This window comes from Lutra lutra, chromosome 15, assembly GCF_902655055.1.
Source record: "Lutra lutra chromosome 15, mLutLut1.2, whole genome shotgun sequence".
Lineage (NCBI taxonomy): Eukaryota > Metazoa > Chordata > Mammalia > Carnivora > Mustelidae > Lutra > Lutra lutra.
This window is the reverse complement of record NC_062292.1, coordinates 66,430,073-66,447,706: the sequence shown is the minus strand read 5'-3', so window position 1 is coordinate 66,447,706 and position 17,634 is coordinate 66,430,073. Positions and strand designations below refer to the sequence as shown.

The 17,634-nt window shown below is 40.3% G+C and overlaps 1 protein-coding gene across 1 annotated transcript; it reads left to right on the top strand.

The window, feature by feature from the left end:
• Positions 1-10,679: 10,679 nt before the first annotated feature.
• On the top strand, positions 10,680-16,551 carry LOC125085613 (olfactory receptor 10R2-like). Its single transcript, XM_047704075.1, has 2 exons — positions 10,680-10,742; positions 15,586-16,551. Exons 1-2 carry the CDS (start codon positions 10,680-10,682, stop codon positions 16,549-16,551), a joined length of 1,029 nt encoding a protein of 342 aa, XP_047560031.1.
• The last annotated feature ends 1,083 nt before the right edge of the window (positions 16,552-17,634 follow it).

The window sequence follows — 17,634 nt, the reverse complement described above, 5'->3', positions numbered from 1 at the left end:
CATTGCTCACCACATCATGTTCTTTCTTGAATGCCAGTCACCCAGTTACCCCATCCCCCACCCACCTCCCCTCCAGCAACCTTAGTTTCTTTCTTATGGTTAAGAGCTCTAATGTTTTGTCTTCCTCTCTGATTTCTTCCCATCTAGTTTTATCTTCCTTCCCCTATAATCCTCTGTGCTATTTCTTATATTCCACATATGAGTGAAACCACATGTTAATTGTCTTTCTTTGATTAACTTATTTCACTCAGGCTCCAGTTCCAGCTACACCCCTTTTGATGGCTGAGTAATATTCCATTATATATAGTATATATAAATATTATATATACACACATATGTATACATATGCATATATATGCATATATGCATATGTGTGTATACATATATCCATATATATATTTATCCATTCATCTGTCAATGGACCTCCACAATTTGACTATTGTGGATATTGCTGTGGTAAACATTGGGGTGCAGTTGCGTATTTGGATCTCTCCATTTGTATCTTTGGGGTAAATACCTAATAGTGCAATTGCTGTGTCATAGGATAGCTCTATTTTTAACTTCATGAGGAACCTCCATACTGTTTTCCAGAGTGGCTATACCAGCTCGCATTCCCACCAACAGTGTAAGAGGGTTCCAGCAATAGACAACAAAAAAGAAATAAAAGGCATCCTAATAGGCAAAGAAGAAGTCAAACTCTCAGTTTTTACAGATAACATCATACTTTATGTGGAAAACCCAAAAAACTACCCCCAAAATTGCTAGATCTCATACAGGAATTCAGCAACATGGCAGGATATAAAATCAATGCACAGAAATCAGTTGCATTTCTATACACTATAAACTAACAAGGAGGCAGATGAAAGAGAAATTAAGGGATAAATTCAATTTTCAATTGCACCAAAAACCATAAGATATCTAGGAATAAACCTAACCAAAGACATAAAGGATCTGTACTCTGAAAACTATAGAACACTCATGAAAGAAATTGAAGAGGACACAAAGAAATGCAAAAACATTCCACGCTCATGGATTGGAAGAACAAATATTATTAAAATGCCTAAGCTACCTAGAGCAATCTACACATTCAATGCAATCCCTATCAAAATATAATTAACAGGGGGGAGGAGTCAAGATGGAGGACAAGTAGCAGGCTGAGACTACTTCAGGTAGCGGGAGATCAGCTAAATAGCTTATCTAAAGATTGCAAACACCTTCAAATCCAACAGGAGATCGAAGAGAAGAAGAACAGCAATTCTAGAAACAGAAAATCAACCACTATCTGCAAGGTAGGACTGGCAGAGAAGTGAATCCAAAGCGACGGGAAGATAGACCGCGGGGGGAGGGGCCGGCTCCCGGCGAGCGGCGGAGCAGCGGAGCACAAAATCAGGACTTTTAAAAGTCTATTCCGCTGAGGGACATCGCTCCAGAGGCTTAACCGGGGTGAAGCCCACGCGGGGTCAGCGCGGCCTCAGGTCCCACAGGGTCACAGAAGGATGGGGGTGTCTGAGTGTCGCAGAGCTTACCGGTATTAGAACGGGGAAGCCGGCTGCAGAGACAGAGCCGAGGAGTGACTCTCAGCTCGGGGTTGCCTTGAACCGGTCGCAGGCTCGGTCAGCTCGGAACGCGGCCGGAGGCCAGGGTGACGGGAGTCATTGGGCGCTGTTCTCTGAGGGCGACTGAGGAGTGGGGCCCCGGGCTCTCAGCTCCTCCGGGCCGGACACCGGGAGGCCGCCATCTTCATTCCCATCTTCCGGACGCTACGGAAAGTGCTCAGGGAACAAAAGCTCCGGAAAGCAAACCCAGCAAACCTAAGCGGATTACTCAGCCTGGCCCCGGGTAAGGGCGGTGCAACTCCGCCTGGGGCAAAGACGCTTGATAATCACTACAACAGGCCCCTCCCCCAGAAGATCAACAAGAAACCCAGCCAGGACCAAGTTCACCTACCAAGGAGTGCAGTTTCAATACCAAGGAGAACGGCGGAATTCCAGAGGAGAAGAAAGCAAAGCACGGAACTCATGGCTTTCTCCCCATGATTCTTTAGCCTTACAGTTAATTTAATTTTTTTTCTTTTTCAATTTTTTTTCTCTTCTTCTGCTAAATTTTTTTAACTTTACCGTTTTCTTTTTAAACGTTTTTTAAATAGTTTATCTAATATATATATATATATATTTTTTTTCTTTTTTATATTTTTATCGGCTTTCTTTTTTTAATAGTTTCTTTTTTTTCTTTCTGAACCCCTTTTTATCCCCTTTCTCCCCCCTCACGATTTAAGATCTCTTCTGATTTGGCTAAAGCATATTTTCCTGGGGTTGTTGCCACCCTTTTAGAATTTTACTTGCTCCTTCATATACTCTTATCTGGACAAAATGACAAGGCGGAAAAATTCACAACAAAAAAAAGAACAAGAAGCAGTACCAAAGGCTAGGGACCTAATCAATACAGACATTGGTAATATGTCAGATATAGAGTTCAGAATGATGATTCTCAAGGTTCTAGCCGGGCTTGAAAAAGGCATGGAAGATATTAAAGCAACCCTCTCGGGAGATATAAAAGCCCTTTCTGGAGAAATAAAAGAACTAAAATCTAACCAAGTTGAAATCAAAAAAGCTATTAATGAGGTGCAATCAAATATGGAGGCTCTCACTGCTAGGATAAATGAGGCAGAAGAAAGAATTAGAGATATAGAAGACCAAATGACAGAGAATAAAGAAGCTGAGCAAAAGGGGACAAACAGCTACTGGACCACGAGGGGAGAATTCGAGAGATAAGTGACACCATAAGATGAAACAACATTAGAATAATTGGGATTCCAGAAGAAGAGGAAACGGAGAGGGGAGCAGAAGGTATGTTGGAGAGAATTATTGGAGAGAATTTCCCCAATATGGCAAAGGGAACAAGCATCAAAATCCAGGAGGTTCAGAGAACCCCCCTCAAAATCAATAAGAATAGGTCCACACCCTGTCACCTAATAGTAAAATTGACAAGTCTTAGTGACAAAGAAAAGATCCTGAAAGCAGCTCGGGAAAAGAAGTCTGTAATGTACAATGGTAAAAATATTAGATTGGCAGCAGACTTATCCACAGAGACCTGGCAGGCCAGAAAGAACTGGCATGATATATTCAGAGTATTAAACGAGAAAAACATGCAGCCAAGAATACTATATCCAGCTAGGCTATCATTGAAAATAGACGGAGAGATTAAAAGCTTCCAGGACAAACAAAAACTGAAAGAATTTGCAAATACCAAACCAGCTCTACAGGAAATGTTGAAAGGGGTCCTCTAAGCAAAGAGAGACCCTAAAAGTAGTAGATCAGAAAGAAACAGAGACAATATACAATAACAGTCACCTTAGGCAATACAATGGCACTAAATTCATATCTCTCAATACTTACCCTGAATGTTAATGGGCTAAATGCCCTAATCAAAAGACACAGGGTATCAGAATGGATAAAAAAACAAAACCCATCTATATGTTGCCTACAAGAAACTCATCTTAAACCCGAAGACACCTCCAGGTTTAAAGTGAGGGGGTGGAAAAGAATTTACCATGCTAATGGACATCAGAAGAAAGCAGGAGTGGCAATCCTTAGATCAGATCAATTAGATTTTAAGCCAAAGATTATAATAAGAGAGGAGGAAGGACACTAGATCATACTCAAAGGAACTGTCCAACAAGAAGATCTAACAATTTTAAATATCTATGCCCCTAACGTGGGAGCAGCCAACTATATAAACCAATTAATAACAAAATCAAAGAAACACATCGACAAGAATACAATAATAGTAGGGGATTTTAACACTCCCCTCACTGAAATGGACAGATCATCCAAGCAAAAGATCAACAAAAATCAAGGCCTTAAATGACACACTGGACCAGATGGAAATCACTGATATATTCAGAAAATTTCATCCCAAAGCAACAGAATACACATTCTTCTCTAGTGCACATGGAACATTCTCCAGAATAGATCACATTCTTGGTCCTAAATCAAGTCTCAACCGGTATCAAAAGATTGGGATCATTCCCTGTATATTTTCAGACCATAATGCTCTAAAGCTAGAACTCAATCACAAGAGGAAATTTGGAAAGAACCCAAATACATGGAGATTAAAGAGCATCCTTCTAAAGAAAGAATGGGTCAACCAGGAAATTAAAGAAGAATTGAAAAAATTTATGGAAACAAATGATAATGAAAACACAACAGTTCAGAATCTGTGGGACACAACAAAGGCAGTCCTGAGAGGAAAATATATAGCGGTACAAGCCTTTCTCAAGAAACAAGAAAGGTCTCAGGTACACAACCTAACCCTACACCTAAAGGAGCTGGAGAAAGAACAAGAAAGAAACCCTAAACCCAGCAGGAGAAGAGAAATCATAAACATCAGAGCAGAAATCAATGAAATAGAAACCAAAAAAACAATAGATCAAATCAACGAAACTAGGAGCTTGTTCTTTGAAAGAATTAATAAGATTGATAAACCCCTGGCCAGACTTATCAAAAAGAAAAGAGAAAGGACCCAAATAAATAAAATCATGAATGAAAGAGGAGAGATCACAACGAACACCAAAGAAATACAGACAATCATAAGAACATACTATGAGCAACTCTACACCAACAAATTTGACAATCTGGAAGAAATGGATGCATTCCTAGAGACATATAAACTACCACAACTGAACCAGGAAGAAATAGAAAGCCTCAACAGACCCATAACCAGTAAGGAGATTGAAACAGTCATCAAAAATCTCCAAACAAACAAAAGCCCAGGGCCAGATGGCTTCCCGGGGGAATTCTACCAAACATTTAAAGAAGAACTAATTCCTATTCTCCTGAAACTGTTCCAAAAAATAGAAATGGAAGGAAAACTTCCAAACTCATTTTATGAGGCCAGCATCACCTTGATCCCAAAACCAGACAAGGATCCCATCAAAAAAGAGAACTACACACCAATATCCTTGATGAACACAGATGCAAAAATTCTCGCCAAAATACTAGCCAATAGGATTCAACAGTACATTAAAAGGATTATTCACCACGACCAAGTGGGATTTATTCCAGGGTTGCAACGTTGGTTCCACATCCGCAAATCAATCAATGTGATACAACACATTAATAAAAGAAAGAACAAGAATCATATGATACTCTCCATAGATGCTGGAAAAGCATTTGACAAAGTACAGCATCCCTTCCTGATCAAAACTCTTCAAAGTGTAGGGATAGACGGCACATACCTCAATATTATCAAAGCCATCTATGAAAAACCCACCGCAAATATCATTCTCAATGGAGAAAAACTGAAAGCTTTTCCGCTAAGGTCAGGAACACGGCAGGGATGTCCGTTATCACCACTGCTATTCAACATAGTACTAGAAGTCCTAGCCTCAGCAATCAGACAACAAAAGGAAATGAAAGGCATCCAAATCGGCAAAGAAGAAGTCAAACTATCACTCTTCGCACATGATATGATACTATATGTGGAAAATCCAAAAGACTCCACTCCAAAACTTCTAGAACTTGTATAGGAATTCAGTAAAGTGTCAGGATATAAAATCAATGCACAGAAATCAGTTGCATTTCTCTACACCAACAACAAGACAGAAGAAAGAGAAATTAAGGAGTCCATCCCATTTACAATTGCACCCAAAACTATAAGATACCTAGGAATAAACCTAACCAAAGAGACTAAGAATCTATACTCAGAAAACTATAAAGTACTCATGAAAGAAATTGAGGAAGACACAAAGAAATGGAAAAATGTTCCATGCTCCTGGATTGGAAGAATAAATATTGTGAAAATGTCTATGCTACCTAAAGCAATCTACACATTTAATGCAATTCCTATCAAAGTAACATCCATTTTTTTCAAAGAAATAGAACAAATAATCCTAAAATTCATATGGAACCAGAAAAGACCTCGAATAGCCAAAGGAATATTGAAAAGGAAAGCCAGAGTTGGTGGCATCACAATCCCGGACTTCAAGCTCTATTACAAAGCTGTCATCATCAAGACAGCATGGTACTGGCACAAAAACAGACACATAGATCAATGGAACAGAATAGAGAGCCCAGAAATGGACCCTCAACTCTATGGTCAACTCATCTTCGACAAAGCAGGAAAGAATGTCCAATGGAAAAAAGACAGCCTCTTCAATAAATGGTGTTGGGAAAATTGGACAGCCACATGCAGAAAAATGAAATTGGATCATTTCCTTACACCACACACGAAAATAGACTCAAAATGGATGAAGGATCTCAATGTGAGAAAGGAATCCATCAAAATCCTTGAGGAGAACACAGGCAGCAACCTCTTCGACGTCAGCCGCAGCAACATCTTCCTAGGAACATCACCAAAGGCAAGGGTAGCAAGGGCAAAAATGAACTTTTGGGATTTTATCAAGATCAAAAGCTTTTGCACAGCAAAGGAAACATGGAACAAAACCAAAAGACAACTGACAGAATGGGAGAAGATATTTGCAAATGACATATCAGATAAAGGGCTAGTGTCCAAAATCTATAAAGAACTTAGCAAACTCAACACCCAAAGAACAAATAATCCAATCAAGAAATGGGCAGAGGACATGAACAGACATTTCTGCAAAGAAGACATCCAGATGGCCAACAGACACATGAAAAAGTGCTCCATATCACTCGGCATCAGGGAAATACAAATCAAAACCACCATGAGATATCACCTCACACCAGTCAGAATGGCTAAAATTAACAAGTCAGGAAATGAGAGATGCTGGCGAGGATGCGGAGAAAGGGGAACCCTCCTACACTGTTGGTGGGAATGCAAGCTGGTGCAACCACTCTGGAAAACAGCATGGAGGTTTCTCAAAATGTTGAAAATAGAACTACCCTATGACCCAGCAATTGCACTGCTGGGTATTTACCCTAAAGATACAAACGTAGTGATCTGAAGGGGCACGTGCACCCGAATGTTTATAGCAGCAATGTCTACAATAGCCAAACTATGGAAAGAACCTAGATGTCCATCAACAGACGAATGGATAAAGAAGATGTGGTATATATACACAATGGAATACTATGCAGCCATCAAAAGAAATGAAATCTTGCCATTTGCGATGACGTGGATGGGACTAGGGTCTATCATGCTTAGCGAAATCAGTCAATCGGAGAAAGACAACTATCATATGATCTCCCTGATATGAGGGAGAGGAGATGCAACATGGGGGGTTAAGGGGGTAGGAGAAGAATAAATGTAACAAGATGGGATTGGGAGGAAGACAAACCATAAGTGACTCTTAATCTCACAAAACAAACTGCGGGTTGATGGGGGAAGGGGTTGGGAGGGGGGGTGGTGTTATGGATATTGGGGAGGGTATGTGCTATGGTGAGTGCTGTGAAGTGTGTAAACCTGGTGATTCGCAGACCTGTACCCCTGGGGATAAAAATATATGTTTATAAAAAATAAAATTAATAAAAAGCAATATATATATATATATATATATATATATATATATATATATATATAAAATTAACATTTTTCACAAGATGTTCTTTTTATTTTTTCTTCTTCAGTTTTGCTCGGAGGCACCAAGGTATGGATTTCTTCTTATTTATCCTGCTTGACATATGCTGGGATTCTTGAATTTGCAAATTCATGTCTTGAAGAACATTCATGAAGTTTCTGGCCATTATCTTTTCCAATAAATTTTCTGCCTTATTTTTTAGTTCATTCCTGTCTAGAGCTCTGATTCCACATGTGTCAGACTGATCAGTGTGGTTCCTCTTGTGCTTAAGGTTCTGTTCATTGGTTTTCATCATTTTCCTGTCTTGTTCACACTGAATCATTTCTAGCACTCTGTCTTCATGTTCACTGCTTCCTTCCTCTGTTACCTCCATTCTGATGCCTATCTCATCCATTGAAGTTTTGTGGTTTATTTGTTTGTTTTTCCAGATAATGTATTTTCTAGATAATGTATTTCCCATTTTTTTTATTCTCTTTCTGTAGCTTCTATTTCTCATCTGAGACTTGTTATATGTTCACTCACTGCAAACACATTCTACTTTTTATCTTTGGACACAGTTGTCATAGCTGTTTTAAAATTTTGGCCTACTAATTTCAACACTGAATTGCATCTCATTAGGTCTAAACTGACTGCCTGCTTTCCTGAGAATGGCCATATTCTTCTGGTTCTGTTTATGTAAAATAATTTTGGATTTAAAGTGTGACTTGGTAAATATTATGTTGTAAAGACTCTGTTATAATAATTTGACAATTGTTGGTGTTTTAGTTTTAGTAGGCAAATAACTTGGTTAGACTAAAACTGAAAATTTATTCTCTTGGGTGGTGGTTCAAATGTCTGTTTAAGTCTCTCATACTCTGGGCTGCTTTGAGTCTTGCCCACACAGATGTGCTTAAGGTATCAGCAGACATTTGGGCAGAACATATGTGTAGAATGAATCTCTCTCTCTGGCTTTCCCATTTCCAGGATTCTATCCTTACCTTTCAGCATTCTGATTACCTTTTTGAGTTTTAATCTTTTTACAAACAATGATGACTCTGGCCTTCATTAAAACCGAAAGCTATGTCAAAGAGGAGCTTATCCTTGTGTACTTACCTTCTTCCTGCTGTTGACTACATGCTGAATCTGCCTGCTGAATCCTATCTTAAGCGCCTTCATGAAGTTGTCCTTTGTGGGTTTTTTCCCCCAGATTTTGTAGTAGGTATCTTTAGGAGGGTTGATCCAGTAGACACTTACTCAGTGAGACCAGAAGCAGAATTTCTACTTCCCTTTACTTTTATAAAATTTTTAACCCCATGATTTAAATAGAATATTTTTATTTAATATTTTCCCTAATTCACTACTTAATCATTGATTCACTTGAAAATTAATGCAGGAAACAGGAAATTATATAAGTCATCTTCAAAGAAAATTTAATTCAAGTAACTATAAATTATTGGAAAGTTTGAAAGGATCAAGAAACTGTCACCGGAATTATTGATTAAAGAACACAGGACAATAGCTGAAATCTCTAGCCAAGGAAATGCTGCTGCTGTCAAATTTTACTGCTTTCTCTCAATACAACACTTAGGAGAAGAAACAAAGTCTAATTCCTACAAAATACTCAAGTTCTTACTATTTTGTTTCTCTGTACAAGCAATATTCAAAAGAAAAAAAAAAAAGATGACTTTAGTTTTGCTTCCCGTTTTCAGTACCATGAAGGAAACTGCAGGTAGAGGGTGAAACTGAAAGAAAGAAGACAGGAGAGCTAGAGAAACAGACTGAGCTCTGATGATATCATGGTCCAATGACATCATGGTCTCATGACTTCATGGTCCAATGACATCATAGTCTGTGACTCACACTTTGCCTGCAGCTAATCTCTTGATGTGCTGATGTATGTTCAGAGAAAGGGGCAATGGATTCTTCTTCCTTTTTATGTACTGAATCCAGTATAAGTAGGAATTTTATCACTTTTTGCAGTACAATAAGAAATAATTTATCTAGGAATCATTTCGTGTTTCAGTTGAGATACAAACCCTACTCCCTCCATCCCTCAGTATAGGGTTGGGTAAAAAGGCCTGTGAAGTCAATCACTCAGTGTTCCACCTTCTATTCTATCTAGGAGGAATTTTGATTAAATTCCATATATAGCTATGTAGACTGACAGCTGTAGCCTTTTGAATTGTATCTCTAAGAATGAAGCTTTAAGACTTTCATCTCCATTTTTAGCATAACAAATAGCATGGAGGACAAGGGGAGATGGAGAGGAGAAGGGAGTTGAGGGAAATTGGAAGGGGAGGTGAACCATGAGAGACTATGGACTCTGAAAAACGATCTGAGAATTTTGAAGGGGTGGGGGGTGGGAGGTTGGGGGCACCAGGTGGTGGGTATTGTAGAGGGCACGGATTGCATGGAGCACTGGCTGTGGTGCAAAAATAATGAATACTGTTATGCTGAAAAAAAAAATTAAAAAGAAAAAAAAAAAGACTTTCATCTCCATTTTTATCCCGTTATTCGGATAAAGCCAGCTTGTGGAGAAAGAAATCTAGCACAAAGAATGAACCTAGGTAGAGTGAAAGAGAAAAAGAGGAAAAGACTTATTTAATAAACACCCATTCACTCAACAAATAGTTATTGAATATCTGTTATGCATCAGGCAATATCCTAGAGATGGGGTTTATACATTTAGCAAAACAGAGAGGAAGATGCCCATGAAATGGAAAACAGATATGTAGAGGAAAAAATAATCCTAACTGTACATAAAGTTGTGAGACATGTTAGAGAGAAGTAAATTATGGATGAGGACACTTCTCAGAGGTTAACCTCTGAGTCAAGACTCAGCATAATGATGTAATACAAGTTCTTGAATTGAGCCATATCTGGTCAGATTTGTCCTGGACTTCCCAGTTGTTTAAGCTAAAAGTCCCTTTCTTATGCTAATTTGCACCATACTTCTTTCACTTGAAAACCAAAGGTGCTAACATAACACAGTCATCTTTTTACAATGTAACTTTAACCAGTAGAATATCTATTTATCTTATATAGGTAGGTTATACAGAGGCATCAGGTAGATAGACACATGAAAGACAGATGATAGATGATGATGATAGATGGATGGATGATAGATAGATAGATAGATAATAGATAATTTGGATTTGGCTCCAAATAGATAATTTGGATAAAGGATTTGGCTCAAGCAACTATGGAGGCGGACAAGCCTCAAGATCTTCAGCTAGCAGATTGGAAACCCAGGAGAACCAGTGGTGTAATTCCAGTTCAAGACTGAACACCTGAGAACCAGTGGTGTAAGTTCAAGTCCATGTGCAGATGCTAGGGCAGGAGAAGACAGATGCCCTAGCTCCAAGACAAACCTGTCCTACTCAGCCTTTTTGTTCTATTCAGACCCACATAGAGGAGTGCAATCTGCTTTTCTCAGTCTATTAATTTAAATATTAATCTCATCCAGAAAACCCTCACAGACACACCCATAATAATATACAACCAAATACCTGGGCACCACATGGCCCAGTCAAGTTTAAATGAAAAGAAAAATAACCATCATATCTTGTTAGTTTTTATACTAAACAGTAGTCTTAAAGTTTAACTATCATCTAACAGCCATTTTCATTATATCAAATATAGAACTTTTCTTTTTCAGGTCAAAACTGTTTATATGTTATGTATTAAAAATTTTTGTTTTAATTTTTCTTCTCAGAGGTTCCATATTTTAAAAAGATTTTAAATTGTACCTTTGATATATACTACCTTCTTTTTCTTCACCTAATGTATCTTTCTTTTACTTTAATGCAATGCAATATTGTTTATTTTTCTTCTCTCCCTCCCTCTCTGAGGCAGAGAGAGGAGCAATGGAAATGAACATTCTTGAAAGCCTTCATCTGATAGAATCCTAAAAAAGTGTAAATATAGAAATTAGGATTAGTTTTCTATAGCAGTTGCTGGAAAATATAACTAGAACCTATGGTTCACGTGTTTGCATTGTTCATACGTGGAAATGGTGCCTGATTACAATGTTTCCTGGGCAAGTCAGCCACCCTCACAGCTGTGTGGACCTGCTGTTTTGGGGGCCACACGTACTATTTACAAACAAAACTTTACCAAGGTGAAGGGTCTCAATTTCAGTTTCGTTTACATACGTTTCTCTGAATGTGGAATTAAGGACGTCCAGGGCTATTTCTTCACTTGCGTGCATGAGCTACATTGAAATCTTTGAGATGGAATTATGTTTCATCTAAGTTTACTGGAAGCCTGAGTTTAACAAAAGAGAATGGTTATTTTTAACTTCCTAGAAAGTATCTTTCCATGCCTGAGAAGGAAATAAGAGGCAGGTCCTAAATCTGTAACTGTGTCAAAATGTGATTCCAGAAATGTGACTAAGGGCAGTGTTTTTCAGGTTTCTTCTTGCTTGGAAACCTTAGGGGTCTTTGAATGGCTGCTGGGCAGCAGCGAGGCTGAGGAGAGGTCAGCAGCGCCCTGGGTGGAAATGTTAATTCAGGAAGATGCACTGAGGAAACCAGATGTCCCAGAAAGCCCAGAATTCGTGGCTTTTTGGAAGGACTCACGTGCGCATATGACAGTTGCTGGAAGCAGCAGTAGCTGTTGTCATATCCCTGCTGGTCACCTCCGAAAGTTATATAATGGCAAAGAAAAAGACACAGAGTCACGATGAGCTCATCTGGGAGTTTCTTCTTCTTTGCTGGCGTCTGCTAGGGATTGCAAGTAGGAACATCTCTGCCTGGAGCCCCTCCAGGATCTGCAGCAAACAGCACTGTGGGGGTGGACCTTGCTGCCAAGTGCCTTCAGTCTTCTCTCACATCCTCATGTGAGTCACTCATGATTCATGAGGGAAGGTACAGAGGGTGGGATATTTGTATTCTCTCACTGAAGAGGAAGCATAACAATTTCCAGGGAACTTGCAGTTCTGGAAATTGTGTTGGCTGAGTCCAGCAATAGAGGAGTGTGACTTTTACCCTCCTTTCCAGTGCAGGATAGGGAAGAGTGGCACACAAATGCAGAATGGGCACTTCATTGATTTTTCTCCAATGCCACAGCCATTTTCGTCTATCTTGGGTCAGGCTCTCTGAGAATTGCTGGGACGAATGAGGATCACTGGGGGACCCCAGGGCCACGCCCTGGAGGGTGCTACCCACAGGTTTTAGTCCTAATCCCTTCTCTTGGGGCAGACATTGATTGGAGATCTTGTCATCTCTAGGAAGCTAGCAAAAAGCAGAGAGTCAGGTCTGTGACCTGATGCAAACTCTCCACCCTTCCCTTCAGCCCTCAAATCTGCTCTTTGCTGCTGTTCTTCCAGGTTTCAGTTCTGCCAGCTAAGACGTCACCCTTTCCCCCTTCCCTCATACTAGGTTCCCACGCCCAATCCTCCGTGCAAAATTTGTGGGGTTCAGATGAACCTAGACTAACAGGGAGAACTTTGTTTCTTCTTTTGCATGATAGAATAAGACTTGATTTGTCCTGCAGATTCTAAGGAAAGAAAGGGCTCTTCCTCACATGAAAAACCTTGGAAGAGATAGCCCTGTGTCACCCTACGGTATGGGTTCTGACATTCATGTTTCGTTCCCTAATCTGCAACAGATTTCAGCTACTAATGAGCTACCAAGCAACTTGGGACTAATTGCCAAATAATTGCCAATGCCAGTTTTTCTCCTGTTCCCTTTCTATCCAATTTGACCCATGAGACTTGAGGTCCATGGTGTTTCCTGCATCCTCTCTCCTCATTGAAAGCACTGGAACTGTGCCAAAAATAATATTGCAACAATGGCTCCCTGGAGATTTGGAAAGTATAAATATAAACCAGCATGTTGGCACCAGAGCTAATAAGAGACCAAAGAAAATTTTCCAATGTTGCGTTAGGGGATGTTGCTCAGAATTCTCAGAAGAGGAGGTAGGAATACACAGTTTTGGGCATTGAAATGTCAGCCATGGAGAGAAATAGAATATATCCATTTCAGGATAGAAAGGATTGTAGTAACATTAATGTTTTAGTCTCATCTGGATAGAATCTCTGGGTGTCACAGAATTCTAATAGCCGTGTGCTAAGGGCATAAAGAGAAATAGGCCCTGTTGGGTTATTTTATGTGGAAAACTAAGTGAAGATGTGTTTCGGTCTACTGATAGCCAAGTGCCAGTCACAAATGAAAATTTGGGGAATGTTCTCATTATCCCATAAGCTCTAGTCTCGTTAGTGATGGTTACAAAGAGCATGTGAGGAGAGCAAGGCACACATGTGCATGGCAGCTTAAAAACATGGAGGATTGTATAGGGTTTGGGGAAGATAAAATAAAATAGAGCATCACCAACTGAGCTGTAGAGGCTCAGAAAAGGCTTCAAACCAATTCCATAAAATGTGTTTCCCAGAGCTCATGGAATGGACCCTCCTCTATCCACCATCCCTGAGAGCCTGGTTCCTCTGGGTAATTGAGACCCCTGGATAATTGAAAAAGAAAGGATAAATACCTATGACTCCTTGTCAAGAGTGAGTTTCCACTTTTAGTTCGCTCAACTTCCACTGTCGACTGTCACATGAAACTATTCTCTGGTGACAGTGGTGTACCAGCAAAGTGTAATAGGGGACAAAAGGGTAAAAGGAATGTCTAACTGAGATGTTTTCCCTTACAGACCTTCCGCTGTCTTTAGACTCACTACCAAATACTGTGTGGACAACAAATCTACAGCATAAGCCTCAGGGATGGAAGCTGAGGAGGTAAATGAATGACATTGCTCAGGGAAGAGCCTGGTGCTCTGCTATCATGAGCCATCAAGAGATGCAGAGAGGACTGTGAAGAGCCAGAGTCATAGATAGAAAAACAGAACCAATATCCTGCTTCCAGCCTTCTCTTAAAAGCAAGGGAACCTACAGCAAAAGCACTCAGAGCTGGAGTGGATGAAAGACTGTACTCCAAAGGTATGGGGTCAGCAGTCAGTTGGTCTCTTGAACTGAGCTACCTTAGCTGAGGAATTTCATTGTGCAATCTACATGGTGTTTTTATTGTCTGCAATTATTTGGTTGTTTGGGATGTTCATTTATTACTTTATTAAATTCAAACTTGATTTTAATTGAGTTGAGGGGGAGGATCTGCCCATCCTTTAGTGGAAAAAAATTGCAGGTTCTGGGTCCCTCAAGATAAGGTGCGTCTAACACAGCAGCGAGCTCTGTTGGAAATCCAGGAAAAAGGTGCAGAGATATAACATTTCATGCTCAGGAAAGGTCTGATGCGTTGGACAGATTTCTGTCCTAAGTTTAAAACTACAACTATAGCAGAAGGCTAAATCAGGTTTCTCTTCCTGGCAGAGTGGTATGCAGGTGGTAAAACCAATGACCAGCCTGACCCTGAGAACCTGAGCTCCTTCTAGAGCCACTTCAGGGCGCTAAGGCTCCAACTCCCTTTTCTTCAGTGAGTCAAACAGGTCGTGGGATCAGATCAAAAGATAAACTGACATCAGCACATTATTATTATCATCACTGAAAATATGCACAAATAAGAGTTGGGTTTGACGTTGGTTCAGTGATTTTGTAAAAATAAAATTATAGGGCTAAAGAGAAATTCTTAGGTGGAAATACACTTAAAGCACATCCAAAAGAAAACAGAAGAGCTAGCCACCACTTCCTGAAGATTAGTAGCAGAAGCTGACATCTACTAACAGTCTGCAGTGTGCATATGCTGTGCTAAGTCCTCTAACTTCCATAAGGAACCAGGGAGAGAGGTGCTCTTAGCGTCTTTATGCTACAGATGGGAACACGGAGGCACAGAAGGCTACACAGATGAAAAATGGCAGAGTTGGGTTGTCACATGGGAACTCCTCAGACATTTCCATCCCTAATTGCTATTTGAGATAGGCACTGTGAAAAAATTACTTTGACCTAAGCATTGTAAGAGAGGCAGAAATGTCACTGGAAACAGGTGTACTCTGAGTTTTGAAACAGCTCCATAAACTGACACGATGGACAGGCCATTTCCTGCCAGCATCTGCCTTTCCCCCTCTATTTGTTGTTCCTCCACCATAGTGGGATGCACTACCTGCATCTTTCACGGTAAATAAACAGTCGCTTCCTTCATTCCTGTTCTCTGTAGGTCAATCTTGGGGACCAAGTCAACCAAGCTAATTTCTCCTTTGTCACAGAGTTCGTGTTGCTGGGGTTCTCCAACCTTGGAGAAATCCAGCTCATCCTCTTTGCTGTGTTTCTGTGCCTGTATCTGATTATTCTGGGTGGGAACCTCACCGTTGTCACTGTCATACGCCTGGATCGCAGCCTCCATGTACCTATGTACTTCTTCCTGGGGATCCTCTCCATCTCTGAGACATGCTACACCTTTGTCATCCTTCCCAAGATGCTCCTAAATCTGTTGTCTCTGCTGAGAACAATCTCATTCATTAACTGTGCCATTCAGATGTTTTTCTTCTTTGGTTTTGCTGTCACTAATTGCATGTTGCTGGGGGTCATGGGTTATGACCGTTATGCTGCTGTCTGCCATCCACTTCGGTACCCTATCCTAATGAGATGGCAGGTATGTGGACAGCTGGCAGCCACCTGTGCTGTGATTGGCTTTTTGTTCTCACTGACAGGCTCATTCTTAGTCTTTGAACTCCCTTTTTGTGGTCCCAATAAAATCAACCACTACTTCTGTGACATTTCACCAGTTATCCATCTTGCCTGTACTGAAACCTACATCCATGAGCTAGTCATCTTCGCTGGTGGAGTTGTAGGACTCATGGTCCCCCTGACTTTCATATGCATATCTTACGGTTTCATTGTCCATACCATTCTGAAGATCCCATCCACCGATGGCAAGCGGAAAGCCTTCTCCACCTGTGCGTCCCACCTCACTGTGGTCATTGTCCACTATGGCTGTGCCTCCTCTGTCTACCTTCGACCCTCAACCAAGTTCTCCTCTAACAAAGATAGGCTTGTGACAGTGACCTACACAGTTGTGACTCCATTGTTGAACCCAATGGTGTATAGCCTCAGGAACAAAGATGTCCAGATGGCCATAAGAAAAGTGATTGCCAGAGGAAGGTTTTATCCTAAAGTTCTGTGATGAGAGTACTTGGCATCTATGAAAACCTTCTTTCTGAGGATGTAACAATAATTATACAGCTGATGATACTGTCACCTTTCATTTACATAGCATGGGATAGCCTCACAGTGCAAGCTTCCCCAGGTTATTATTTTGATAAGCATTGTGGAGTGCAGCTGTGAATTTGAGTTGATTGTTAATCAGATACAAGTCTCAAATGCCTTTAAACTTGCACAAGTAAGTATTTTGATTTCTCAGAACCGGAAACAGGCATTCTTAGATGCATAGACCGAGTTCATTCCATTTCAGGGAGGACAGCACATTGTGAAAGGGCATTCCGTTTAGAAGGTTCGGCCATCACAACTTCTCAGTGATTTAGAAAAATCTTCATAGGATCTTTCACAAAAACCATGGGTAAAATGGAATAAATCTAACTGAAAATTATTACTATAATCAGGAGCCATCCACACTGGAAAAGATCCAAAGCTATACTTCCAATCACTCTCATCACGGAGCCCCACCTGCAGTAGCCCAGCCTCTGACTGATGACTAACTAGGGGCCAGACAATGTTAAATGCCCCTAAGTGTTACCAAGTCTTACCTTTGTTTCTATTCCTCCTTTTGGCCCTAGTTATTACCTCTGGATGTGCATATCTTCTATCTACTATTTCACTTATTGCAGTGACAACTCAAACATTTTAACAGGATGATGCATTGTCCTGTCTCAGCTGACGACTCCTTTGTCCTTCATGACAACTCAGAGTCCACAGACCCCTCAAAATCCTGGTCATCCGTCTCTTCATTATTTTCAAGAAATGTCCCATTTTGTTAAGAGTATTCTTCAAATGGGTCACCAGGAAATGGGGACAATATTCCAGGTGACAGGATAGCCATCTGCCTTGTGCTGGAAGTCAATTTAATGTTAACACACCTTAGGGATTTTTGTTTGTTTGTTTGTTTGTTTGTTTTTCTCTCCCATTTCCTATTAATTCTGTCATAGGTGTGCTCTTCCCTAACTCCTATGTCCCTTAGGCTACAGGATTTTATGTTGTATATCCCCAGTCCTATCTTTACGAAGCCTATTTTGGTTAGTTTAGTTTAGTT